This window comes from Heptranchias perlo, chromosome 3 (assembly GCF_035084215.1).
Source record: "Heptranchias perlo isolate sHepPer1 chromosome 3, sHepPer1.hap1, whole genome shotgun sequence".
NCBI classification, from domain to species: Eukaryota; Metazoa; Chordata; class Chondrichthyes; order Hexanchiformes; family Hexanchidae; genus Heptranchias; species Heptranchias perlo.
In genome coordinates, this window is record NC_090327.1 from 118,162,446 (window position 1) to 118,182,624 (window position 20,179).

Below are 20,179 nucleotides of genomic sequence, written 5' to 3' on the forward strand. Positions count from 1 at the left end.
CGGGAACCATTATTATTGTTTGAGTTCAGGCGCCACAAAAACAAACTCTATAGCTCAGTATCCAAGCATTGGATGATCGATCCCTTTCTATGCAACTCAAAATACTAGGCTTGCCAACCAATCAAAAAAGTATCCAACCTAAAACAGGGAAGAGGGGTGCTAAACTTCCATATACTTATATAAAATGCTCCTAATTATTTCTTACTGTGATTTATCTGCACTAAAATAGTTGACGTCTCCTCCCATCTACGGCTCTGAACCATGAGGTTATGTTATTTTGGAGTCAGACCCGAGCTAATATGGTCAATGTTATGTTTATTTAAAATTCATACCCATCTCTTTAATGGGAAAATATATAATTATTATCCCACCAGACAGCTAAAATATGTGTTGGACATTTTTAAGCAAAGTTTTTGACAGATAATGACAGATATTCAAATGAGCATAGAAACTGTAAGATATTTTTCTGTAGCACCAAATTCTAGCTTTGTATTTCACAGTAACATTACTGTTGTGCTTGTCTTCATTTGCAAAAGGTTCAAAGCTAAATTTTTGAAAACGTGGAACTCTCAGAATGCTGACTGGTATCCATTGCGATGTAATGAAACAACTTTCCTCGTACTGTAGTTACACATTATTAGAAATTGAAATGGCCAATAAATTCTCTTCTTAAGTATATATATTAAGCTAGAATATATATTAAAGAAAGAAAGAACTTGCTTTATATAGCGCCTTCCACAACCTCAGGACTCCAAAAGTGCTTTACAATCAATGAAATAATTTTGAAGCGTAGTCACTGTTATAATGTAGGAAACGTGGCAGCTAATTTTGCGCACAGCAAGGTTCCACAAACTGCAATAAGATATTGACTGAATAATCTGTTTTAGTGATGTGGGTTGAGGGATAAACATTGGCCAGGACATTGGTGAGAACTCCTGTGCTCTTCTTTGAAATAGTGCTGTAGGGTCTTTTACATCTACCTGAGAAGGCAAACTGAAGGGCCTCAGTTTAAAGTCTTGCGCGAAAGACATCACCTCTGACATTGCAGCACTTCCTCGGTAATGCACTGGAGTGTCAGCCTAGATTTTGTGCTCAAGTCCCTGGAATGGGGCTTGAAGCCACACCTTCAGACTCCGAGGCAAGCGTTCTACCACTGAGCCAAGGCTGACACTAAGTACTATGGAAAGGATTTTAGGTTAATTCAGATTTTGTGTTTACGGATGAACTACTGTCATTTTGACTTGACTTTGAGCTGATGATTACTACTACCCTGTTCTTTAGACTAGCTGGATTCCGATAAACACACCATAGTGATGAAGCCACACACCACATTTGCGGGTTTGGAAAGCATATTGGAACTGCTTGTGTCTTAAAGAAGTAGCACTGTGAATGAAAGAATTGCTCGTTGTTTTGTGAGGCTTTTCTGATGAAATTTAAAAACAACTCTTCAAATGGCAATCATTGTAATTGGTCACACTCACAATGCTTAAATTGATAATATTGAAATTTGTTGCTTGGATCTCAAATAAAAAGATGACACCAAATGGAAAATCATGGAATTGTGTTTCAGTGGCATTGTAATGACTTAGGAAACTCAATCACTGATACGCTTTCCTCAATTGTTTAAGTTTTGACAATTTTTCGTTCAAATGCTGATGGAGCTGTTAAAGCTCTCTCCGCATTAAGTTGTTCTATCTCAGCAGTGGGATAAATCTGTAGAACGCCACACTCCATTCAAATTCCTTTTGATAGTCAATCATACGATGGCCATTGTAAAGTGTTGTAGACCTTGCAATCTACCCCAGTTGAATTGGGTTGCATCAGGGAATGGAAAGAAAATTGAAGGATCACCTTAAAAGATTTTCTTTTCCCCATATTTTTAGTGGTGAAACTGCTTTCAAGAACATGACCATACCTTATGGTTGGGCTAAACAGCCAATGCTTCAGAGGATTAATCAGATGCCAGAGGACATCACCATCACAGTGATTTATGGAGCACGCTCTTGCATTGATGGCAACTCCGGAAACCTGATCAAAGCACTAAGACCAAAATCCTCCGTCAACATAAAAGTAAGTAAATAATACTGGATTTTCATTCAAGATCTACACACACTGGGGTCAGTTTTTGAGCCCACCAGTTCATTGGGCATAATGGACTGGAAAAAGACAACAGAGACTTGTGACACTGGTTCTCTGTCCCATTTGTGGTCGACATGCATTTTCGGTGGTTTTCGGCGGGTGGGAGGGCAAACACAGGAAGATCCCACCTGAAACAAGCAAGAAGTTTGTTACAATAATAAAATGTGGGAGAGTCATCCAGCATGCCACTTCCCAACGTTCTTGCTTGCAGAGCGTCCATTCTTAATCACGTTCTTGACAACTAGGCGCCCAAGGATTGGGAAATAAATGGGAATTCATGTAAAGGTAGGTTTTTTTTAGGTCACCTCTGGCCCATTTTTCTTCATTTATGTTGTTTTTTCCAGCTGGCACTCAGGTGGTTTGGCGCTCTGCCTGAAACAAGCCTTGCAAAATTACCGTGTAGAAATTTTAGGTCTATTTGCTTGACTTCTTTAGTGGAAAGACTCTGCACTGACCTCTGCGCCCAATTCTCTGATCTGTTCATCTAATCTTGCCCTTCTGTGGACACATATAAGGCGCTAACTTTAGTTTCTCTGTTCTCAGAGACTTAACTCTTATGTACAAGTGATAAACATTTGTCTATATCTGACAATACTTCTTAAACTTTTTGCAGTCACCCTCTTGACATTTTCTCAATTAGAAGACTTGCTTTGTGGGCTACTCTGAATTTTGCCAGATTTCTTGTGATCTCATCTGACTTCTCTTCGTTTCCTTCTGTGACTTCTACTTTTCTCTCAACCTTCTCTTTGTCAGTGTGAAAAAGCCAATTTTTAAAATAAAATTTGACAAAGTACGGTCCTTTTTGCGACCTATGTTTTAGGTAACCAACCCCCAAGGTGATTGGTCACAGTGATTCACTTTTTAAGTGAGATTCATTTTGACAGACACATGTTAGGAACTTTTCATGGTCAAGTTTTAATCAGCCAACCAAGGTCAGCCTGGTTGTTTGTTTGATGTTTTACGTTCTCTTAAACTTGTTAGAAAAAAAGGATGTAATTCTAATCTATCACCATACATCACAATAATTTTAGTTACAAACAGCCTTCTTCGGGAATACTTTCATGTATACCTTATCTCTTCAGAAAACGTAGCTGCCGAGTGAGGCGACAGTGGCAATCTGAACATTTTAGTTCCAGCTTTTAATTCGAATAATCTGCCAATTCTAAAAGTCCTTTGTTCAAACAGTGCTGTCTGAACTTCCCAGAACTCTTGTTTTAAACCTGTGGGTTTTCTCAGAGTTCTGCAGTGTGATTTAATACACTATTTTTAAGGACACATTTCTTATAACTATCAGTATATGAGGTACACATCAATATTTGAAGTACCTGATTAATATTTGAGATGGACGATCAATATCTGAAGTACGCTATCAATATCTGAGCTACATTATCAATATCTGAGATAGACTATCAATATCTGAAGTACATTATCAATATCTGAGAGACTATCAATATCTGAAATACACTATCAATATCTGAGTAATGCTGTCAATATCTGAGGTACACTATCTGCATCTGAGGTACACTATTGTTATGTTTGGAACTTTTCAAACCTTCTTACTGTAGTTTATTTCAGCTTTCATATTTTAAATCAATCTCCTGGGCAAGTCCCAATTTTCCATATATCTGAGAGCATCTATTTTTAGCTTGAGTTATAGGTAAGCTTTTGGTAATGTGTCTAGGAAACTAATAGCAAACCCTGCCTCGTAATTGCTTTTAGATAGTGGGCATCCTATGCCTCCATAAGATCTCACTCCAGACTTTGAATGCGGTAGAGCATCACATCAGACCTTGTTTGCTGAGTAAATATACTTTGTTTGCTGTATAATAGATTGTTTGCTGTGACTCCTGCCATAAGTCCCCCTCTGCCTCCGACTCATTGACTGACACAGTGGTGTCAATAGATACACTGATTTTTCCCCAGTGTATCTATTGATACCACTGTGTCAGTCAGTGAGTCGAAGGCAGGGCGGGTCTTATGGCAGGAGTCACAGCAAACATAGTGTATTTACTCAGCAAACAGAGTCTGTTTAAACAGCGCACATCAGCAAACAGTCTACAGAGTCTATTTAAAAAGAGGCTTTTCGAATTACAGCCACCAGAACTCATGACTGAAACTAAGCAATGTCGCCCGATAAAAGCAGGGTGATTTCTCCAGCAAAGTGCAGTGAGTGGTGGATAGTTACATATTACAAATTGATTATTTCTCCAGCAAAATGCAGTGAATGGAGGATAGTTACATGCAAATTATGTGCTTAAAATCAATCTCAGTCACTTACAGCACTGCGGTCTCCAGGTATGATTGACGGGGGAAATTACCCAATCATCTCCATTCTGGCCAGGAATAGTGGTGTCACTATATGCAGCCGGGAAAGATAGACACTCTCAAAGGTTTGGAGTGTTGTGATTCACCCACAAGAGTGATCTAACATATAAACATCAAATAATCCATGGCAAGAATGTTAAAAAAGACCATAAAACATAATAACCTTTATGTAAAATTGTATTAAGCGTCAAAACTACTAATTATTCAACATACTTTGTCAACATTAACACATTTGTACTTTTTTTTTTGCTTTGCTTTATAGGCCATTCGAGGTGCTGGCCATTATGTGTATGCTGATCAACCAGAAGACTTCAATCAGACAGTACTGGATATCTGCAGTACTGTCGACTAATAGTCAGGCAATACTGGAAATCTGCAGTACTGTTAATTAACAATCAGGCAATACTGGATATCTGCAGTACTGTACATTAACAATCAGACAATACTGGATATCTGCAGTACTGTACATTAACAATCGGATAGTACTGGATACCTGTAGTACTGTACATTAACAATCAGACAATACTGGATATCTGCAGTACTGTACATTAACAATCAGACCATACTGGATATCTGCAGTACTGTAGCCTAACTATCAGAATACTGGATATCTGCAGTACTGTAGACTAATAATCAGACAATGCTGGATATCTGCAGTAATGTACATTAACAATCAGACAATACTAGATATCTGCTGTACTGTATGTTAACAATCAGAGAATACTGGATATCTGCAGTACGGTAGACTAATCAGAGAAAACCGGATATCTGCAGTACTGTAGACTGATAATCAGAGAACACTGGATCACTGCAGTACTGTATGTTAACAATCAGAGAACACTGGATCACTGCAGTACTGTATGTTAACAATCAGAGAATACTGGATACTGCAGTACTGTATGTTAACAATCAGAGAATACTGGATATCTGCAGTACCATTGACTAACTTCTGCATTTTTTAATTCAAAATGTAATAAATGCAAACAAGATAGTCAATATAAGCTACATTAGTTTAGCACTAGAAGCCAAATTTAATGAAGAATTCTTTTTGAAACTTAGAAATCCAAATAAGACTTATATCAATACCTTCCATCTTCGTTAAAAAATTTCTGTGAACCTTTTTAGTATTACTATACCAAGTATTACTTTTGATTACCTCGACTATAAAAATATTTAATTGTGCAATATTAATACCAATATATCATAACAATTATTTAATATAATGTTTGTATCATTTTAGTTCAAAGTGATTAGGAACAAAGATTTTTGTTTTGATTGAAAATGTGAATGCTGTTGAAAAAATGTTGTTAACTGAAATTGGCACTTAAACACATCTTAGATGACTGATTATTTTTAAAGATTGCTTCGCACTAGTATTCTGTTCATTTTCTCTATGTTGTTTGCTCACATAACTACAGTCACTGCACTCCAAAAAAAAGTAATTTAATGTGTGAAACACTCTGAGACATTCTGAGAGATGTGATGAGATTCTATGTCAGTGCAAGTCTTTCTATCGTTAGTCTAAAATTGTAGTTACCCATTACTGCTCAGTCCCCATCCACAGAAGTTACAACAAGCTAGTTGGATTGGTACATTGATTTGTAGTGTTTGTAACTGGTAGTTTAATGATATTTCAGCAGTGAATCAATAATCAGAACAGATCATCAAATTATACAAGAACTGCAGCAATACCCAGCACCGAGATATAACATGGAAGATGATAAACTACTAACTATCAAAAGCAAAATACTGCGGATGCTGGAAATCTGAAATAAAAACAGGAAATGCTGGTCATACTCAGCAAGTCAGGCAGCATCTGTGGAGAAAGAAATAGAGTTAACGTTTCAGGTCAAAGACGTTTCGTCAGAACTGGAAGAAGTTCAAGACAAAACAGATTTTAAGCAAGTACAGAGCCAGGGAAAGGGGGTGGGAGGAAGGGGAGAGGAGGAAAGAACAAAAGGGAAGGTCTCTGATAGGGTGGAGGGCAGGAGTGATTAAATGACAAAAGGGATGATGGTGCAAGTCAAGAAGGGTGGTAATGGGACAAATAAATAAAAGATGGGTCTAGAGGAGCTGTAAATGGCCACAGCAGAACCATTACCAGCACCTGCTGTCTAAAAAATGGGAGCAGTGGTTATGATGTGAAGTTATTGAAATCAGTGTTGAATCCGGAAGGTTGTAAAGTGCCTAAACGAAAGATGAGGTGCTGTTCCTCAAGCTTCCACTGAGCTCATTGGAACAGTGTAAGAGGTCGAGGTCAGAGTGGGAGTGGAACAGGAAATTAAAATGTCGGGCGACCGGAAGCTGAGGGTCACTCTTGCGACTGAGCAGAGGTGATAGGCAAAGCGATCACCCAACCTGCATTTGGTCTCCCCAATGTAGAGGAGACCGCATCGTGAGCAGAAAATACAATATACTAAATTGAAAAAAGTACAAGTAAATCGCTGTTTCACCTGGAAGGGAAGTGTTTGGAGCCCTGGACAATGGGAAGGGAAGAGGTGAAAGGGCAGGTGTTGCATCTCCTGCGCTCGCACGGGAAGGTGCCGTGGGGAGGAAAGCGGGTGATGGAAGAGTGGACCAGGGTGTCGCGGGGGGAGCGGTCTCTTCAGAATGCTGAAAGGGGAGGGGAGGGGAAGATGTGTTTGGTGGTGGCATCGCACTGGAGGTGGTGGAAATGGTGGAGGATGATGCGTTGAATATGGAGGCTGATGGGGTGGAAGGGGGTCCCTATCATAATTCTGGGAGGGAAGGGAAGGGGTGAGGGCAGAAGTGCAGGAAATGGGACAGACACGGTCGCGGGCCCTGTCAACCACAGTGGAGGGGAAGCCTCGGTTGAGGAAAAAGGAAGACATATCAGAAGCACTGGTGTGGAAGGTGGCATCGTCAGAACAGATGCAACGGAGACAGAGAAACTGGGAGAAGTGAGTAGAGTCCTTACAGGAAGCAGGATGGGTGGAAGTGTGATCAAGGTAGCTGTGGGAGTCGGTAGACTTATAGTAGATATTGGTTGACAGCCTATCCCCAGAAATGGAGATAGAGTAATTGAGGAAGGGAGGGGAAGAGTCGGAGATGGACCATGTGAAGACGAGGGAGTGGTGGAAATTGGAAGCCAAGTTGATGAAATTTTCCATTTTGGGGCGAGAACAGGAAATGGTACCGATACAGTCATCAATGTATCAGAAAAAGAGATGAGGGAGGGGACCTGAGTAGGATTGGAACAAGGAATGTTCCAGGTAGCCCACAAAAAGGCAGGCATAGCTGGGACCCATATGGGTTCCCATAGCAATACCTTTTATTTGGAGGAAGTGAGCGGAGTCAAAGGAGAAGTTGTTAATAAGAACAAGTTCAGCCAGGTAGAGGAGGGTGGTGGTGGATGGGGACTGGTTGGGCCTCTGTTCAAGGAAGAAGCAGAAGGCCCGCAGGCCATCCTGATGGGGGTTGGAGGTGTAGAGGGACTGGACATCGATGGTGAAAAGGAGATGGTTAGGGCTGGGAAACTGTTAAAGTGGCGGAGGGCGTTGGAAGAGTCGCGGACGTAGGTCGGAAGAGACTGGACAAGGGGAGAAAAAATAGAGTCGAGATAGGAGGAAATAACTTCCATGGGACAAGAACAGGCTGAAACGATGGGTCTACCAGGGCAGTCCTGTTTATGGATCTTGGGAAGGAGGTAGAAGCGGGCTGTGCGGGGTTGGGGGACTATGAGGTTGGAGGCCGTGGGAGGAAGATCTCCAGATGAGATGAAGTCAGTGACAGTCTGGGAACATAAGAACATAAGAAATAGGAGCAGGAGTAGGCCAATCGGCCCCTCGAGCCTGCTCCGCCATTCAATAAGATCATGGCTGATCTGATCCTAACCACAAATCTAAATTCATGTCCAATTTCCTGCCCGCTCCCCGTAACCCCTAATTCCCTTTACTTCTAGGAAACTGTCTATTTCTGTTTTAAATTTATTTAATGATGTAGCTTCCACAGCTTCCTGGGGCAGCAAATTCCACAGACCTACTACCCTCTGAGTGAAGAAGTTTCTCCTCATCTCAGTTTTGAAAGAGCAGCCCCTTATTCTAAGATTATGCCCCCAACGATTGATGTTCGGCATGTGGGCCATGGTCCAGGGGAGGTAGGAGGAGTTGTTGGTGAGTTGGCGGTCAGCCTCCGCCAGGTAGAGGTCTGTTCGCCAAACAACAACAGCGCCGCCCTTGTCAGCAGGTTTAATGACAATGTCAGGGTTGGACCTGAGAGAACGGAGTGCTGCAAGTTCAGAGGGAGGTAGGTTAGAGTGAGTTATTATTAAACAACTAACTGTCATCTTCAGTTGTTGCATGTATTATCTCAGAGACACATTTCACTCATTGCCACAAGCTAATCCATAGGCAATGATCAGTAGTAACACTTTTTTCTCAATCATTGATGTTGGTTGATTGGGTACACCAAGACACATTAGCATAGTGTAGGCATGGCAAGGAGGGGCTGGAAAGAGACTCCTAGGCCCCGAGTAGGTCCTGTAGATTGTAAACCAGCTCTTAAATTTAAAGCAAAGGGTTCATAATGAGTGTTGTTGGTCTGCGTAATAGTCACTTCAAAAATGAATGCACTATGCAAAGTGTTTTGAGTGCAAATATTTTTATTATTTTAACCCTCACAGGTGCTGTTGCGTTCATAGAGGGGTCATACCACAAATCATGTGAGATTCAGTGAAGGAGATTGAAACTTCTAGGGCAGAGACTTCATGTCTACATATGCTTAGACAACCATTTTAGACACATTCCCTATTAAACCTGCAAAGACATATGCTCAACAGATTTCAAGTATAGCAGGGAATTCGCAACTCCTTCTTAACCTGCTCAGGATCCGGCCTTCACATTGAAATGTTCACCTGATATTATTACAGTTCCATTTTCATAAGAACATAAGAAATAGGAGCAGGAGTAGGCCATTTGGCCCCTTGAGCCTGCTCCGCCATTCAATCAGATTATGGCTGATCTTCAACCTCAATTCCACTTTCCCGCCCAATCCCCATATCCCTTGATTCCCCTAGAGTCCAAAAATCTATCTATCTCAGCCTTGAATATACTCAACGACTCAGCATACACAGCCCTCTGGGGTAGAGAATTCCAAAGATTCACAAACCCTTGAATGAAGAAATTCCTCCTCCTCTCAGTCTTAAATGGCCGACCCCTTATCCTGAGACTATGCCCCCTAGTTCTAGACTCTCCAACCAGAGGAAACAACCTCTCAGCATCTACCCTATCAAGCCCCCTCAGAATCTTGTATGTTTCAATGAGATCACCTCTCATTCTTCTAAACTCCAGAGTGTACAGCCTCATTCTACTCAATCTCTCCTCAAAGGACAACCCTTTCATCCCAGGAATCAATCAAGAGATTACATGTGTTAATATTTTATCTGCCACTTCATTCTTCCTTTTAAGATTAAGTATCATTTTGTGCATGTCTCTAAAAACCCGGGGGGGGGGGGGGGGGGTGCGTAGGAATTGGATAGCGCCAGCCTGCCAGTGCGGACTGGGCACAGGGAACGTTCCTTGTGTCGGAATAGGTGAGCCCAAGGCCCGGTCAAATTTAAATTAGACCGGCAATCTGCGGACGCCTGCTGCGCCTCCCCAGGCATCTCACCGGCGTACGGGCATTAATTTCGAGCCGCTGCTACACCAGCAGCGGCCCTCAGATAGGTCCTGGGAGAGGGGCTGGCAAAGATCTTCGGGACTGCTGTAGAGGCGGAAGGAGCGCTCCTGGTCAGGTAAGAATTTTTCTTTAAGGAACTGGTGGCAACCTCCAGCGGTCCCTTTAAGGACCATCGGTCAGGCCGCATGTACACCCGGTATAAGCCCGCCACCGGCTGCCATTGAGGGCAGCCCAATTTTGGGAAGGGGGTCCTAAAACAGGCGTGAGGCCCCCTCATAGAGCCTAAAGTTGGCTTTAAGCGGCCACCAGGGACGCCTGAAAAATCACACGACCTGATACGGGGTTGAACGTATTTCAGGCACCTTTTGGAGTTTGGGGCATTACCCCATGAAATTGGCCCTTTCTGCACCTGTGTTCCGGGTGGAAAATGGTGGAGTGTGATCCAATTTCTAGAGCTGGATCTTTTAAGTAGAGCTAAGAACATTCAACAATCTGGGCAACTCTTTTGGAAACATTTGGTTTGCAAATGCATTATAGGATAGTGTTTGGCGAAATGATTAGCTCACTTTATTGCGTCATGAGTTGGTTCCCCATGTTCCACCCAGGCACCTTAAAGGTCATTCGACTTGTTCTGTAGCCACTCGTGGGCCAATAGCGAGAGGGTGTCTCTTCACTCTATCTGCAAGACAGTTACCTAGAGTGATAAACATACTTTTACTGAGCGCTATACTGCAGAGAGTTACCTGCGTTCCCTCCCAGGATGATAGTTACATAGAAACATAGGAATGTACAGAAACTGGTAAGAGCTATTACAGTCCTTCATGCCAGTCAAGTTCCGAAAATATCTCTCAATCACTTGCCCTGCCAAATAATCTGACAGCTCCGTCTTGAATTTGCCATTATCCACCTCCACTACCTCGCTGGGCAGTCCCTTATACACGTTCATCACCCTGTGTGTGAAATAATTAAATCTGAACTGTATGTTCATCTTGAATCTGTGCTACTTTGTAGAGTCTGTGCTACATCAAACATATATTGAGTGAAGAATTCCTCAGTGCACCACATGCAGCAACCCAAATTCTTTGTAAACTGCTTCACAATTTATTTTTATACACAGTGCACAGAGGAAATCTTCTCCCATTATTAGGTTGCCCTTGAGTATCTTGAATACATCAGTAAGATCTCTGTTCCTTTCTCAACTGCAAACATGACGAGTTTTCCTTATCGATCAGCTACCATTCCTCGTAGATCAGGTGCCTCATCTCAGTCTCTTTTGCTGTAACTCTTCCAAAGCCAAGAGGGTAGAAATGATTCTGGACCTGTGTTCAGCCCATACAGAAATTGGTCCCTCAGGCCGCACCTACACGTACAGGCGCCACGACAAAAATGAATTTCGGGCCACCAACAATGGCCCTCAGGTAAGTTCCGGGGGGGCAGGGGGGTGGGAGTTGGATCAGACAACGAGGGGGCTGATGGCCAGGACTGTGGAGTCAGGGAAAGAAACTCCTGCTCTTCCTGGCCCCACAGATTTTTAAAAAACTCACCTTTGGTGGTTACAGGGGCCGCTAAAGAATCCTGAGCGCAGGCTCAACACCTGCCCCCACTCACCGGTAACAAGTTTTGTAGCAGAGTCCTTCAACAGACATTAGGCCTCTGATTAACATAATTAAGGGGCTAATGCCTGTTTTAGGCATCCACTAAAAAATGATCCCCACGAGTTTAGCAGTGGGACCAACACCTGCGCAGATTAGGCGCAGGCCGTCCTACTGCTAAATTGGTCTGCTTTGCACCTGTTTTATATCCAAAAAACCTACCCAACGATTGCCAATTTCTACCCCAAGATATGCGTACTATTGTATAGCAACCAGTTCAATACTCTGTACAAATTCGTTGGGGGTTAAATTGGATAACCCCTGAAAACGAGTGCGGAGATCGAGGTGCCCGGTCATTGCGATGCAGGCAACATGTTACATTCATGCTGCCTGCTGTTTTAAATAATTGCTGCGTGCAGCCAGCGCTACTCACCCTGGTGATTGGCTGCACACATCAGCAGGGGGCCCCGATATCACAAGTGGCTCGCACTTAAAAGCAGTCTGCACCTCTTAAAAGGAGAGGTGCATTGTGGCTGCAAGAAATGGTGAAAGTCGTTTCAAAACTGAATCTGTGCTGTGATACTTTGAAGAATGGCTGCGTCTGGGAGAGAGCATGCATCAAGGTTCTCTGATGATGCACTGGAGGCTTTGGTGCAAGAGGTGGACAGAAGGAGGGGCATCCTGTATTCACAGGGGGATAGAAGGACCTCCACACATATGCTGAAGAGGCAGTGGAAGGAAGTAGCGGAGGAGGTAAATGTCAGGAGCATAGCTCCAAGAACATGAATGCAGTGCAGGAAGAAGTTCAATGATTTAAAATAAGTTGTCAAGGTGAGTGAGTTAAAGCTTCAAGTGGCATATCGTATCAACTGCACCACTAGCCTCATTCACGCTCAATTCACTACACCCCCATCACACACTGACCAACAATCTCAGTCAGTACTCAACCTTTCAAATCATATGCTTTATCTCACCCTCACACACTTAGCACTGATGCAAGCCTCACACACACTGGTAGCTATTCAATCATGACAGCCACATCACCCAAACATCTTGCAGGACACTTACTGACACACTTCCCTCTTTCTTGCAGGAGAAGGTGGCGCATAACTGGAGGCAGCAAGTGGCAGTGGCTCCATGGAACGTGAACCTGCTGGCCTCTCTCAGGATTACAGCATTCCTGCTCCTCCCCTGCTACCCCGCCTATTCCCTTCTGTTGCTCCTTAGCCATACAGCCCCCTGTAGAGTATTGAAACATGATCCAAGTATAGGGAACCTTCAAAAACATGTACAAATGCACCAGCAGCCAGAAGAAATAATCCAGCAATTAATCTTTAACTCCTGCATGATCCCTTTAAATAGCACTGGTGGTGGGTCCTTCATGTCCTTTAGGTCATGTTCAGCTGTGCGAGGTTAAGACAGTGTGTTGGATGGAGTGTGGAGTTCCAAATCAACATTGCACACTGAATTCACGTCATGATCTCCCTACTCTGCATGCTGCCGGCGGTCGCTAGGTGCGCGCGCAAACCTCTTTACCAAGATGGCGTCCTGCGCACTTCCTGTCGGAAGTGTGTGCACGCATCTCGGGCCCCATTTTCGAGGCTTAGTTGACTGGACAAGGGCATCAAAGGTGGAGGTGAGGGAATGGTTGAGCCAATTGATAGCTGCAGGAGGACTGTGGCAAATGGAAACCCAAAGTTTGGGACTTTGAAAGTGCAGTTTCAGTGATTTGGGGGCGAGCTTTTTCCAGGGGCGGATGCAGAAGGAAGCAGGTTTGGAAGCAGGTAAGGGGATGTGGGTGGTGAGGGATACAAAGAAGTGGATGGAGATGTCTGTGATTAAGACCTTGTTTGAATTTGCAGTTCCAGTCCTGAATGGGGAGTTCCATGCCTGAATTGGCAGTATTATTGGCAGAATTTGAAGGTTGATGTCCGAATTTGCTTTTAACAAGTCCCAGTAGAAGATTTGGACCCTGAATTTTCAACATTGCTATTGCACCCATGCAGTTGGGCACAAGCTGTGTCATAACCTCCTTTCATGCAATCCATTAGAACATTGCAGAACACAATTCTTTCAAGGGAAAAAAAAATGACACGACAATCGAGTTGCTCCTCTGTAGCTTTAATAGTTGTGCATGTTGATTTGAGAATGAGATATGAGATTGAAAATTCTTCTCAAATGACAATTTTTTTGTACTTTTCTGATTCCACAAATAAAATATAAATATAAATTATTATAACCTTAAGAGTTTCTTCTTTTCATTTTTCCTGTCATTTTAATAATGTCAACATGTTTTTTTAAAAGAAACCAACTCAAGAAACGTCAAACTGAAATCCTCAAGGCAAACATGGGATTTGAGAACTGCTCCAGAGACCAGGCTGACACTTCCAGTGCAGTACTGATGGAGTGCTGCATTGTTGGAGGTGCCCTCTTTGGATGAGATGCTAAATCGAGCCCCCATCTGCCCTCTCAGATAGATGTAAAAGATCCCATGGCACCTTTTGAAGAAGAGCAGAGGAGTTCTCCCCTGTGTCCGAGCTAATATTTATCCCTCAACCAACATCACTAAAACATTATCTAGTCATTCATCTCATTGCTGTTTGTAGGACCAAATTGGCTGCTGTGTTTCCTACATTACAACAGTGACTACACTTCAAAAAGTACTTCATTGGCTGTAAAGTGCTTTGGGACGTCCTGAGGTCGTGAAAGGTGCTATAGAAATGCAAGTCTTTTCTTTTTATCAGTACCTAAAGGAGTCAATTATGAAGGTGCCGCTTATAACACGTTAAAACGCCCAAGCTATTTCGGGCAGTTCAGTAAGTTCTTCGCCCCTCGTTATCATACTTGTATTTAAATCCCTCCGTGGATAATTCTGTGCCGGTGTCTGTTTTGAGCCCACAATCTCTCTCGTTGTTAACAACCACCCGTTCTGAACTAGAATCCCACCCTGGTATTGATGCAGTTGGTCTTTTGGTTACAAACTATGGAACCCAGAAAGAAGAGGCTTAGCCCATCACTCTTCTGATTCATCTCGTAGGAACCGGAGTAGGCCATTCTGCCCCTCGAGCCCGTTCTGCCATTTAATTAGATCATGGCTGATCTATATCTTAACTCCATCTACCCGCCTCAGTTCCATATCCATTAATACCCTTGCTTAACGAAAATCTATCAATCTCAGTTTTGAAATTTTCAATTGACCCCCGGCCTCAACAGCTTTTTGGGGGAGAGAGTTCCAGATTTCCACTACCTTTTGTGTGAAGAAATGCTTCCTGACATCACACCTGAATGGCCTGGCTCTAATTTTAAGGTTATGTCCCCTTGTACTAGACCCCCCCCAGAAAAGAAATAGTTTCTCTGTATCTACCCTATCAAATCCTTTAATCACCTTAAACATCTCAAGTGGATCACCCTTAATCTTCTATATTCAAGGGAATAAAAGCCTAGTTTACGCAACCTGTCCTCATAATTTAACCCTTTTAGCCCCGGTATCATTCTGGTGTGAATGCGCTGCACCAAGGCCAATGGACCGGATTTAGTTGTGAGCAGAGAGCCGTTCGTTAGGCTTGCACTTGCCCATAGACTTCCTTTGAGTTTTTCTATGAGGTAAGTACAGGAACTTCACGCTGTTTGAACGGGGAGCTAGGCAACAAGAGGCCGTTTTCACGCAGGTTTTGGAGGAGCAGGGTATCTCAAACAGCAACTTCCGGATTTCCGTGTTTAACTGCACGTGTGTGGTCACCAGAAATTACTATCTGATTTGCACATAAATAACGGTGAGCGCTGTTAGCCTCACTTATTTTTACAGCAAAATCCGGCCCAATATATCCATCCTGAGGTGCGGTGCCCAGAACCGAACGCAGTACTCCAGATGCGGCCTAACCAGAGCTTTATACAACTGTAGCGTAACTTCCACCCCTTTGCATTCCAGCCCCCTTGAGATATAGGCTCTCTCTCTCTTCACTCTCCTGCAAAACAGAATCCCAGTCCCATCAAAGGTTTTTAAGAAGGTGAAAGAGTATCTGGATCTGTGCTGGAGCCAACCTTCCATTTGATCGAGTGCCAGGTTCCAAGGTTTGTTTAGTAATGCAACAAAGAGCATTTGCTGTACTGTGCCAAGATTAAATATGTAGCCCGGAACAGAGCCACTTATGGAAAAGCTGAACTCTGATTAAATATTTTTGATACGGTGAAAATATAAGTTTAAAAGAAATTGTGAGTTATATTTCACTGATGTGCAATGTAATTTTCTCCACAACAAAAGGTAAAAACAGCTTTCCAGATTTAAATAGTAATATAATCAATAAAATATTGTACACAGATAGGAATTTCTAAACATATTCATAGAGCTATGAAAGAGCCATTTGGACCCACTTATATCTTAATTGAAAAGTTTTGCTTCAAATTGTAATGCCATATAATTTTAGTTCATTTGTGGCTATCAGGATTAGCTTCTGAGGCAATAATGGTGTCAAAGGTAATGTCTCCCATAAGAGTGATTCCCTGTAATAAAGATTACTGCTTTTCAAATGAAAACTCAGTGATTTAATATCATTTCCCATCCCCACTTTAACCAATCATATTGTAATGCAGTTATTATTTTTCTCTTACCATTTTAGTTCCCCTCATTCATTTAATTCCAATTTCACTCACAGGTTTTTGCTCTTCTACATTGCTGTTTCTTTCTGCCAATTTCCTCTCCCCTCCCCTCTCAGTTGCATCTGACTTTTACATTTGGAAATGTAAAGGGTACGTGTTCGGGGGAAGGTGCAGGTGGAAGCACAGAATGGGCGTAGGATTCAGTGCCATCTTCCTTCTGCCTAGCACTGTCCGTTCAGCTAAATATTTCACAGGAAGGGGAGGCACAGCACTGCTGCCTCCAGCCTCGCCAGAACTTCACAGCACACACCATCGCTCACTCTCCCCCTCCTCCCAAGCACCAGCCTTAGGGTCACCAACCCTCCAGGAATGTCCTGGAGTCTCCAGAAATTGAAGATTACTCTCCTGGACAACCCAGGAGAAAAATCATAGAGGGGCATTAAAAAAAAAGCAAAATCATTTTCTTTCAACGCTTTTAGTTATAAGGCTGTTTGACAGTCAAGAACCGTCTCATCGGGCAACAAAGAATCTGTTCACTTTCCAATTGGCCGTGCTGCTGTGAGAATGGACGTGTTGGGCGACCACTGGGGGGAGCATGGGGGCGGGGCAATTGGAGGAAGGAGGTCATGTGATGAAACCTCTAGGAATATATCCAACCAGAGTTGACAACCCTACATCAGGCCCAGATACATCGCGGTCGATTTCGACTGCCCCTTGCCTGGCATTATTGGGATGGTAACGGCCTCGAAATGTGGTCGGCAACCTCACCATCCCCCAGTAACCCCGGTGATGCAGCCAGCGCCATTTTGAAAAGGGCTACCGTCGGGTGGTCCAAAGTGCCCGCTTCAGACGATCGGCCCATTTGTAATATGGGAATCGGGGTCCTATGACATAAATAGGACCCCGATCTCCATTTTAGGCCTCTTCAGTGCTCACTCCAACCGGTTCCACGGGCAATGGAACCCAGGAGACCCCAGCCAAAGGTAAATGTGAAATTATTTTTGTGGGGCCCCAGAGTCACTGACTCATTGTCCAACGGTCCTGGGAACATTCTCAACATTTATTTTTAAATTGCGACATTCTCTTATGCGGGTTTCGGTAATGCAATCGATCACTCTCCTTAGCAACACTGAACGCCATTCCTTGTACCCTGTGTTGTTAGGGTGCCAATGGTGGCAAATATGTAATTTGACTGCCTCCGAATCCGCTGGAAATTTTGACGAGCGGAAAGGGGGCAGGGACTCAGCATAACTATGCCCTGCCCCCAAACTCTGCCCGTTGCCTGCCCAGATTACAGCTTTTGGACAAGGAAATATTGGAGCCACGGTCTTCTGATCGTTTTTTTAGCTTATATAAACCTACACCCATGACTACTGAGGGAGTGCTGCACTGTCAGAGGTGCCGTCTTTTGAATGAGACTTCAAACCGAGGCCCCGTCTGCCCTCTCAGGTGGACACGTTGGATGGTGCACTGAGGACACCATCCAACGTGTTGTGTGGCACTATCACCGTGCTAAATGGGATAGATTCAGAACAGATCTAGCAGCTCAAAACTGGGCATCCATGAGGTGCTGTGGGCCATCAGCAGCAGCAGAATTGTATTCCAGCACAATCTGTAACCTCATGGCCCGGCATATTCCTCACTCTACCATTACCAACAAGCCAGGGGATCATCCCTGGTTCAATGAGGAGTGTAGAAGTGCATGCCAGGAGCAGCACCAGGCGTACCTAAAAATGAGGTGCCAACCTGGTGAAGCTACAACTCAGGACTACATGCATGCTAAACAGCAGAAGCAACATGCTATAGACAGAGCTAAGCGATTCCACAACCAACGGATCAGATCAAAGCTCTGCAGTCCTGCCACATCCAGTCGTGAATGGTGGTGGACAATTAAACAACTAACGGGAGGAGGAGGCTCTGCAAACATCCCCATCCTCAACGATGGCGGAGTCCAGCACATGAGTGCAAAAGACAAGGCTGAAGCGTTTGCAACCATCTTCAGCCAGAAGTGCCGAGTGGATGATCCATCTCAGCCTCCTCCCGATATCCCCACCATCACGGAAGCCAGTCTTCGGCCAATTCGATTCACTCCACGTGATATCAAGAAACGGCTGAGTGCACTGGATACAGCAAAGGCTATGGGCCCTGACAACATCCCAGCTGTAGTACTGAAGACTTGTGCTCCAGAACTAGCTGCGCCTCTAGCCAAGCTGTTCCACTACAGCTACAACACTGGCATCCACCCGACAATGTGGAAAATTGCCCAGGTATGTCCTGTCCACAAAAAGCAGGACAAATCCAATCGGGCCAATTACCGCCCCATCAGTCTACTCTCAATCATCAGCAAAGTGATGGAAGGTGTCGTCGACAGTGCTATCAAGCGGCACTTACTCACCAATAACCTGCTCACCGATGCTCAGTTTGGGTTCCGCCAGGACCACTCGGCTCCAGACCTCATTACAAAAGAGCTGAATTCCAGAGGTGAGGTGAGAGTGACTGCCCTTGACATCAAGGCAGCATTTGACCGAGTGTGGCACCAAGGAGCCCTAGTAAAATTGAAGTCAATGGGAATCAGGGGGAAAACTCTCCAGTGGCTGGAGTCATACCTAGCACAAAGGAAGATGGTAGTGGTTGTTGGAGGCCAATCATCTCAGCCCCAGGGCATTGCTGCAGGAGTTCCTCAGGGCAGTGTCCTAGGCCCAACCATCTTCAGCTGCTTCATCAATGACCTTCCCTCCATCATAAGGTCAGAAATGGGGATGTTTGCTGATGACTGCACAGTGTTCAGTTCCATTCGCAACCCCTCAGATAATGAAGCAGTCCGAGCCTGCATGCAGCAAGACCTGGACAACATCCAGGCTTGGGCTGATAAGTGGCAAGTAACATTCGCGCCAGATAAGTGCCAGGCAATGACCATCTCCAACAAGAGAGAGTCTAACCACCTCCCCTTGACATTCAACGGCATTACCATCGCCGAATCCCCCACCATCAACATCCTGGGGGTCACCATTGACCAGAAACTTAACTGGACCAGCCATATAAATACTGTGGCTACGAGAGCAGGTCAGAGGCTGGGTATTCTGCGGCGAGTGACTCACCTCCTGACTCCCCAAAGCCTTTCCACCATCTACAAGGCACAAGTCAGGAGTGTGATGGAATACTCTCCACTTGCCTGGATGAGTGCAGCTCCAACAACACTCAAGAAGCTCGACACCATCCAAGATAAAGCAGCCCGCTTGATTGGCACCCCATCCACCACCCTAAACATTCACTCCCTTCACCACCGGCGCACTGTGGCTGCAGTGTGCACCATCCACAGGATGCACTGCAGCAACTCGCCAAGGCTTCTTCGACAGCACCTCCCAAACCCGCGACCTCTACCACCTAGAAGGACAAGGGCAGCAGGCGCATGGGAACAACACCACCTGCACGTTCCCCTCCAAGTCACACACCATCCCGACTTGGAAATATATCGCCGTTCCTTCATTGTCGCTGGGTCAAAATCCTGGAACTCCCTTCCTAACAGCACTGTGGGAGAACCGTCACCACACGGACTGCAGCGGTTCAAGAAGGCGGCTCACCACCACCTTCTCGAGGGCAATTAGGGATGGGCAATAAATGCCGGCCTCGCCAGCGACGCCCACATCCCGTGAACGAATAAAAAAAAACATAAAAGATCTCATGGCCACTATTGGAAGAAGGGTGGGTGAGTTCTCCCCAGTGCCCTGATCAATAATTATCCCTCAAACAACATCACTAAAACAGATGATCTGATCATTTATCTCATTGGGACCTTGCTGTGCGCAAATTGGCTGCTGCGTTTCCTACATCACAACAGTGACAGTACTTCATTGGCTGTAAAGCACATTGGGACATCCTGAGGTCATGAA

The 20,179-nt window shown here is 44.2% G+C and overlaps 1 protein-coding gene across 2 annotated transcripts in view; it reads left to right on the forward strand.

The window, feature by feature from the left end:
- abhd5a (abhydrolase domain containing 5a) overlaps positions 1-5,822 on the forward strand; it is a 33,032-nt gene extending 27,210 nt beyond the window's left edge. For both annotated transcript variants that reach the window (XM_067981710.1, XM_067981711.1), the window contains exons 6-7: positions 1,884-2,070; positions 4,727-5,822. In XM_067981710.1, the coding sequence (XP_067837811.1) occupies positions 1,884-2,070; positions 4,727-4,816 (277 nt within the window). In that variant the 3' untranslated portion in view covers positions 4,817-5,822. The remainder of the gene's footprint in view (positions 1-1,883; positions 2,071-4,726) is intronic.
- Positions 5,823-20,179: the final 14,357 nt, after the last annotated feature.